Below are 8,919 nucleotides of genomic sequence, written 5' to 3'. Positions count from 1 at the left end.
GGTTCATAGGTCAACGCTCAACCATTGAGCCACATGGGCCAGACCATTAGACCTATTTTTTAAAATAAATTATTCCCAGAAACCCACCCTGCCAGGTGTGCTTCACACTGTGACCGAGTTCCCTCGTGGCACAGCTGACACGTGGGGCGGATGGAACCCCCACGGGAGAGGTGTGTTCTCTGCTGCTCCGAGGGCTGGCCGAGGCGGAACCATGTCCCTCTGCAGGTGCAAACATCTGCAGCTGCCCCTTCACAGCGGGGTCTTGCAGCTGACGGGCTGCACTCACATCGGGGCCTCTCTGTAAAACTTAAGACATAAACAAGAAGGGCTCGGCGAATGGGGACTAATGCTCCTAACACAGCCGCTGACCATGCAGGGGAGAACGCCTGAAGCAACAGCAATACCTCAAGTCTCAGCCTGTAAAACGTGTTTCAAAGAAAATGATGTCCTCAGTGATTGTGGCTCAAGGGGACCGCGTTGCGAATGAACCTGAAGACTTCTCGGGAGGTTTCCAGGCTGGGTTTTCTGATTTTGTTCCGTATGAGTTTCTATTTAGTGAAAAAACATCTTGGAGATTTCTTCGTAGCCCCCAGAGCTCTGTGGGTCTGACCGGGGCAGGGCACTGGCTTCCTCAGGGCTGCTGGCGCTCTGGCCGCGTTTGGGGCAGGATCCCTGAGAAGTGGTGGCTGCGTCAGATTTGGAGACAGGAGCGGATGCGGCGTGCGGATGGCAGGCTGCGCTCGGGGCCTCAGTCCAGCTTCTTGTTGTTGTCTGTACTGTGCACAGAAGCTAAAAAGTCGACGAGGAGCTTGGCTGTCTTCCTAGGCCTCTCCATCACCACAGAGTGCCCACAGTTTTCCAGAAGTTCCACCTGGCAGTTGGGGATAGACTTGGCCAGCATGTCTGCCCCGGACACATCGATCACCTGCAGGACAAGAACGGAAACTCGATGGAAAAGATTCAGACATCTGGGTGTACTCGGTGGACAGACTCCCACGGAGACTGCAGGGGTGGTTTTGGGGACCAAGCCGCTTAAGTGTTAGGGTTTGTGGCCTTCTGACACCGTGACTCATGGCTCCTGGTTTATTCTGCAACCCGGGGCCAGGAGTTGTGGTGCTGCCTGTGTCACTGAGGTGGAAACACAGTGCCTGCCCTTGAGGAGGTTGTGGACTGGTAGGGAAGGCAGGCAGGTGGGCAGACAAAGGCGATGTCACAGAGCGCTGATGGGGGAGGATCCTGGAAGCTGAGGGAGCACGAGGATGGGGGGCCATGGCAAGCACAGGGACGGCCAGTATCTACGGGCTGAGACACAGCATGCAGGGAGTGGGGAGAGCAGGAAGTGAGGGGGACACAGCTCACAGGGAATGGGGAGGGCCTCGTAGGGAAGTGCGATGGGGAGGGGCCCCACTCCTCCAACCATGTTAGGTGTCTGACCTTAATGTCAGGACAGTGGGGAGGCCCGAGGCTGTGTTAGGGACAGAGACATGGTCAGGCTGGGCTGAGAATGCACCCGAGGGCTGGATTAGGGTGGGTCAAGCGTGGGAAGGACACAGGGAAGATACCAGAGGAGAACACTAATTACCAATGATCACAACTGGGGAGCTCTCTCTGAAGGTCTTTTGGGGTCCCCAGCTGTGAATTATGAGCAATGCTTTTCCAATGTGAAAGCCACAGGGCTGACACTTTTCAACAACTTAGTTAGTTTCACTTCAGTTACCTGGGTTGCCTTGCTAGTATGCCAATCCAACTTACTTTTTCTCCCCAACGCCCTTGCTTGGTGACATATTTGCATTCATTCGCCTTCTCTCTCTCTTTTTAATCCTCACCCGTTTTTATTAATTTGAGAGAGAGAGGGAGGGAGGGAGAGAGAGAAACACTGATTGGTTGCCTCCCGTACACACCCGACCAAAAGCCAAGTATGTGCTCTGAGATCAGGAATCAAACCCAAAACCTTTTGGTGCTCCCCTTCTCATCACTTTCACCCTCAACTCATCCCAGACAAGAAGGCCCCTCCTCTCATCTTAACAGCAAAAGCAAAACCCCAACACACTTGAGTGCTGTCTGTTTTTGAGCTTCATTCTCATCACCCCACATCATGAAAATCAAGATTTCCCACCCATTTGGAAACGGGGCAAGCAGAATGCAGAGCACCCCTGGGCGGCAAAAAGAAACAGTGAATGGGAAGCTTAGCAAGAGAGGTGCACCCCCTGGAGAAACGGAACTCCTCTGCCTGTCACTCACTCATAGACAAGGTTGCTGTGGCAACCGTCTGAGCAGATAGAAAGCCTGGCTGCTGTGGAAATGCAGGTGGAGTCAACATGTCAAAGCATGAAAAAGCAGAAGCTCCCAATGGAGTCCCTGTCCTATAGGGAGATCAGAAACAGCTCACAGGCGAAAAGACCCACTTGAGCTCTGGCTTTGACCCTGCTATGCCGTTAAATGCAGCATTCCCATAGTCACCCACGTGAAACAGCTGGACGGGCCCTCACGAGGGATGCACGTCCGTGGGAACCATGTCAGCGATTTGTTGGCAGGACATACAGATAAATGGTGAATTTTCCTCCATCCCTACTAGGGTGAGGGAAGCAAGGCGCTTGCCTCTGGCACAAACATTTACGTGGGCGCCAAAAAAGTCGGTAATTAAGACGAATACTATTTTAATGCAATATGTAAAAAAAAATAAATAAATGTTAGTACAGAAAGATCCATGATGAACAAAATATCAAAATTATAAAGAGACAGGATCCGCCCCTGCATTACACGACACACCTCCGAGTTCCAGCCCTGCCCTGTGCTATAGTGGCAGGTCCACTGTAAGCTGCTGGAGGGCAGATCCTGTCTGTCTTGGTCCCTATGGTATCCCCAGGGTCTAATACAGTGTCAGGCGCATAGTAGGTGCTCAATAAATATCTGTTAGCTGACTTAAATGTGTAGGCAGTCATTTGGTGGGTTTGTCCCTTTGATAGTTTGTTCATTCGCTTTCTTGTTCACTCATTCTCTGTGTGCTCTGGGTCTCTGTGTGCCAGGCACTATGCTGGCAGGGAAAAGGGACCTAAAGAGAAATACACTTTGCTGATCTCCCCACAGCCCTCCCACTCTGTGGACTGAACAGAGGAGAAGTACTTGAATGAGCGAGTGCACAGAAATCCTCAGGAAGGTCTGCCAGGTTCCGTTGTGCAGGGTGTGTACTGCCCACATCCAGGGGGCATTGCTCACATCGACAGTGATGCACGTGGCTCCCCTGCAGTTGTGCAGTACAGCGCCCGCCTACACGGGTCCAAAGTGGGGGAGACTGAATTCAGGCTGGCAGGGGCATGTCTGTGACACCAAGTGATGACAGAGCAGGAAAAAAGCCAGACAGCTTGGGAAGCAAAAGGCTATGAAGCAAAAGGCCATGAATACCGGGCCCTAAAGTCTCTGCTACTTGGTCTCTGCCCTCAGGGTGGGCCAAAGCACACATAAGGGTCTGGTCATGTTTATAGCAGGCCCATGGGATGTCAGGCTCTTTTTCCAGAACCAAATGGACTTAAGAGCCCTGGAGGCAATTCTGGACCTTGGCAGAAGCCGGCTGTCAGAGGCAAAGGACACGAACAATGATTTGTTTCTGATAACTGGAGGAAGATCACCTCCATACACAGGTTTACCGTTGTGAGTACATGAAGTACAGTTTATTCTTATATTATTATTTATTAATTATATTATTTTCAAAAGTAGGTTTACAGTTGTGAGTATATGAGGTAGTTTATTCTTGTATTATTAATGATTAATTATTGTATTATTTTCCATAGGAACAACTGTAGCCCTACTTTGCCCCACCCTATCGTTGTCTCGCTGGAGCTTCACAATCACCCGGCAGAAGAGAAGCCTATGATTTAGAGCAGCTGACTGTCTTGCTCAAGGTCACAGGCTAATAAAGGGCAAAGGCAGGGCTGGACTCCAGACTTTCCGACTCCAAGGCCAGTGATCCAGTTTCTGCAGTGTCTCTGCAGGTTCTCTCCTCTCTCCCTGCTTGTCCCCGAGAACCCTGACCACCTTTGGGATTTTTAGAATGAAGAAAGGCCTCCATTGTTCTGACTCCGATTTCTGACTGAATGGCTCCCTGCTGGCCTAGCCCGAGCCTGCCTCTCGCACAGACACACACAAAGCTCCTTTCAGCGTCTGGGCTGCTGCAGAAGGGAGCACAGAGCCCGCCCCTCCCCACACCCTCATTCTGCGCTCTGCGTCCTGTGCATCCTCGGCCACACCTGGCTGACTTGAGGTAGCTGCTCTCTGCTGATGCCCTCGTCCCTCCCGTCCCTCCCTCACACGCTGTGGGCACGGCCTGGCTTCTCCTCCCGTCTCTTCCTGGGTCATCGCACACAGTTGCGAGCCTGTGCGGCTGCAGCCCGACTTCCTGCCTGTGCTTTCATCAGCTGACACCGTTGGGATGTGCCGCAGGCCAGCAGTGCTCACAATGGTGGCTTTCCCCTTGGGGTCCTCAGAGGATCAGTCTCAATGGGGACAGCTTTTCTCTAATATCCTTTGTTCACGGTATTCAACAGCCAAGACCCTCTAACAGGCACTGCACTGCTGTCTGCCTGTGGGCCTTGTGAGGACCCCATTTCTCACCATTTCTTGCTTTTCAAACTTTAGAGGAACTTTCAATAAGAGATGATTTCTAAAGAACAGTTGCAAACAAAAAAGGAGCTTCTGGGTATAAATCAGGATTTCTTTGAGGGTTTATTATGGGTTGGTTGTGCCTCCCCCAAATTCACATGTTGCAGTTCTAACCACCGGGACTGCAAAATGTGGCTTTATTTGGAAACGGGGTCACTGCAGATGTAATTAGTTAAGATGAGATCATACTGGAGCAGGGTGGGCCCAGAATTCAATATGACTGGCATCCTTAGAAAAGGGGGAAATTTAAACACAGAGGCACGCAGGGACGGGGGATGCCATGTGAAGATGAAGGGAGAGAGCTGGGCAAGGCATCTATAATAAGCCAAGGGACACCAAGATTGCCAGCAAAGCACCAGAAGCTGGGGCAGAGGCATGGGACAGACCGCCCTTCCCGTCTCGAAGAAGGAACCACCTGCTCACACCTTGGTTTCAGACTTCTAGTTTCCAGAACTGCGAGACAATCAATTTCTGTTGTTTAAGCCACCCAGTTTGTGATACAGTGGGGCCTTGACTTACGAGTGTCCCGACTAACGAGTTTTTCGAGATACGAGCCATCTCTCGGCCGATTTTTTGCTTTGAGTTGCGAGCTAAAATTCGGGTTACGAGCCAGCTTCAGATACCCCACCGCTAGTTGGCGCAGCGAACGTCACAGTGAACGCCACAACATCAGCCCAGCATCACGTGTCTCACTCGTTCACTTTTTGATTTGACATACGAGTAATTTGAGTTACGAGCTCCGTCACGGAACGAATTAAACTCGTAAGTCAAGGCCCCACTGTACTTTGTTGTGGCAGCCCTAGCAAACGAACCCAGAGCCATCTGACAAAACCTATTAAAATTAAAAAATGCACATGCCCTCTGACCCAGTGATTCTACATCTAAGAATTTACCCTTTAGATGTGCTCTCATGCTCCACAAACACAAGTATAATTATGCTCACTGAGGTATTGCTTAAAAGCAAAAAGCTGGAAATGACCTAAATGACCCTCAAAAGGGCACTAATTAAAAACATCATGCAGCTCTCAAAAAGAAGAAGGTGAAACACTGTTTTGGGCATGAATCACTCATGGAAACATAGAGGGAATGTGTGATGAGGAGCAGGATATCTGCACAGTCTCCAAGTGTCTTCCCACCGACTGCTTATTGGTTGCGAGGGGAGAAAGAGTAAATCTACAATGAAGAAATCAGACAACACCCTATTATGTATCTGAGGATGTGACATTTATAACTCATCAAATATTTTATCCAGGGAATGTAATATAACCTGCTTTTAATCATGAGGAAGCGGCAAATAAATTCAAATTGAGGAACATTTCATAAAATAACTGGCCTGTACTCTTAAATATCTCAGCGTCATGAATGACAAAGGCAGACTGAGGGATCCACAGAGACATGACCTGTAGTGGGTGACCCTGGAGTAAACCCTGGTTCAGGGGCCAGGAGGAGGACGAGGAGGCTTCTGTGTAGGACATTATTGAAACGACTGATGAAATTAGAATATGGATCGTAGATTAGATAAAAGCATCTCATCCACGTTAACTTTCCTGAATGTGATAATGTACTGTGCTTACATGAGAGAATACTCTTGTTCTCAGTAAATACACTCTGAGGTATTGGGGTTCAAGGGGCATAATTAAGCAACCTACTCCAAAGGGTCCAAACATATATACTTCCAGGTAGACAGGTGAGAATGATAAGCCAATGAGGCAAATGTAAAACACTAGTTATGAATAAAATGTGCTAACAGAACGATGGAATGACACTCAGCAATAAAAAGGGACGATTGGTATATGCAACAACATGGGTGAACCTCCAAAACATGCTTGAGTGCCCTGACTGGTTTGGCTCAGTGGATAGAACGTCAGCCTGTGGACTGAAGGGTCCCAGGTTCGATTCCAGTCAAGGGCATGTACCTTGGTTGTGGGCACATCCCCAGTAGCGGGTGTGCAGGAGGCAGCTGATCGATGTTTCTAACTCTCTATCCCTCTCCCTTCCTCTCTGTAAAAAATCAATAAAATATATTTTAAAAAAAACATGCTTGAGTGAAGAAGCCAGATGCAAAAGATTATTAATTATGATACCACTTATATGAAAATTCTAGATAAGGCAACACTATAGAGACAGAAACCAGATCAGTGGTTGCGGGGTCTGGGGTGATGAACTGCAGATGGTCAGGAGGGAATTCTGGGAGTGACCGAGTGTCCAACACCAAGGTGGATTTTACGGCATGTCAATCTACCTCCAGTAAAGCAGGTAAAAATTTGGGAATTTAGGTAAAGCATATACAGGAGTAGTCTGTACTATTCTTATAATTTCAAAATATTTTAAAAAATAAAATGAGTAGATCTGTATGGGCTGATATGAAATGATTTCTAAGATATATATTTCCTATAAATATGAAGGTACAAAACTGTGTATATAGCATGTTTAAAAAACTTATATATGTATGTAGCATGTCTGAAAAAGTACAAGTAAAACTTCTCTGTGGATATGTGTGCCTGCTAAGAACAGTAGGCGGACATTGGCTGCTGGCTTTGTCCATAAAGGCCCTGAGACTCTGCCTGCCATTGGGTTGGGTGTTGTCAGTGGCTGCGCTGACACCACGACAGCAGAGCTGAATGGCCCACAAAGTTGAACATTTTACTCTCTGGCTTTTTACAGAAAAGGTTTGCCAATCTCTAGGAAATTGAAGAAATATACTCAGGACAGTAAGTGTTGCCTCAAGGAAATGGAAATTGGGATCTGGGATTTTCATTTTTAATCTTTTTATATTCTCTGAAGTTGTTGTTGTTTTAATATGTTTTTATTGATCTTTTTAGAGAGAGAGCATGGGAGAAGGATACAGAGATAGAAATATCAATGAGACCCCCACTGGGGATGGAGCTGCAACCTAGGCATGTGCCCTAACCAGGAACTGAACCAGCGACCTCTTGGCTCCTGGGTTGATGCTCAACTGCTGAGCCACACCACCAGGCATTCTCTGAAGTTTTTATACTCTATGGCTTTGATAAAAATAATGTGTAAAAATGATTTATAATTGCCTTTCATTTTAAAGGACCAATGTTGTTGCTCTCAACTCACAGCACGATGCTGCCACCAACAATGGCACTGACCCAGGGGAGTCCCTCTCTTCCTGGTCTCAGACACCAGCCCACCAGCTGGTTTTACCAATGGCCTCCCGCTCTTCCTCAGAGGCCGGGGTACCTGGCACAGGTGGCCCCAGGGACACGCTACATACCTGGTCTTGTTTCCCCCAGATGATCTGCGTGGGGGCCTTGATCTTGTCCATGTTCTGATGGAGGGAGTATCTCGACTTCTCATTGATGATTTCCAAAAACACTTTTTAGAAAAGGAAAACAAAGTGAACGAATGCTGGGCTGTGCCCTGGGCACCCCCGTACAGCATAGGACAGTCATTGGGGTCAAGCCACCACTTTCTCTCTCAGGGGCTCAAGAAAACAGACTCCGAATGTAAGAAATAAAAGCCAGCCACCCATGAAGCTTCTCTTGTCCCAGCTCAAAGCTCAAAGCAGGCTACTCACGCTTCCGGTAGAAGTTGTTATGAGGGATGCGGACGTCGACAAGGCCTTGCAGGATCTAAGGACAAATAATCCACAGTTAGAAGGCAGGAGAAGATTCACGTCCTCAGGCTCCTCACGGCGCTGGGACAATGAAGGAAATAAAAGTCCAGACATTCATGGCATTGTCAAGGTTTTCAAGGCCTGGTACCCCGAATTCCCATGATATAGGACAATATGATGTAATTGCTCACTAATATCCAAATGCAGAATAAGGTCTATTTAGAAAATTCAACTATTGTGGATGGTGAGTCTCTTAAACAATAAAGAATTTAACTATTGCCCTAGCCGGTTTGGCTGAGTGGACAGAACATCGACCTGTGGACTGAAAGGTTCTGGGTTTGATTCTGGTGAAGGGCGCGTACCTTGTCAACTATTGTGGATGGTGAGTCTCTTAAACAATAAAGAATTTAACTATTGCCCTAGCCAGTTTGGCTCAGTGGACAGAACATCGACCTGTGAACTGAAAGGTTCCGGGTTTGATTGCGGTGAAGGGCGCGTACCTTGGTTGCAGGTTCCCCGGCCCTGGTTGGGGTGCATGCAGGAGACAACCAATCGATGTGTCTCTCTCTGTCTCTCCCTCTCCCTTCCACTCTCTCTAAAAATCAATGGAAAAATATCCTTGGGTGAGGATTAACAAAGAACAAAAAAAACACAGGAAGGAAGGGAGGGAGGGAAGGAGG

General features: G+C 48.2%; 1 protein-coding gene across 5 annotated transcripts in view; it reads right to left on the bottom strand.

Moving 5' to 3' along the window:
* The window catches only part of ABHD6 (abhydrolase domain containing 6), a 52,603-nt gene continuing 43,684 nt past the window's right edge, over window positions 1-8,919 (bottom strand). For all 5 annotated transcript variants that reach the window (XM_014541367.1, XM_005868402.2, XM_014541365.1 and 2 more), the window contains 3 exons: window positions 8,201-8,255; window positions 7,898-7,998; window positions 1-925 (listed from right to left, as the gene is read on the bottom strand). In XM_014541367.1, coding sequence (XP_014396853.1) covers window positions 749-925; window positions 7,898-7,998; window positions 8,201-8,255 — 333 coding nt within the window. In that variant the 3' untranslated portion in view covers window positions 1-748. The remainder of the gene's footprint in view (window positions 926-7,897; window positions 7,999-8,200; window positions 8,256-8,919) is intronic.

The sequence above is a fragment of the Myotis brandtii genome, unplaced genomic scaffold (assembly GCF_000412655.1).
Source record: "Myotis brandtii unplaced genomic scaffold, ASM41265v1 scaffold268, whole genome shotgun sequence".
Classification (NCBI taxonomy): Eukaryota; Metazoa; Chordata; class Mammalia; order Chiroptera; family Vespertilionidae; genus Myotis; species Myotis brandtii.
The sequence above is the reverse complement of the archived record's forward strand: the minus strand, read 5'-3'. Positions and strand labels throughout refer to the sequence as shown.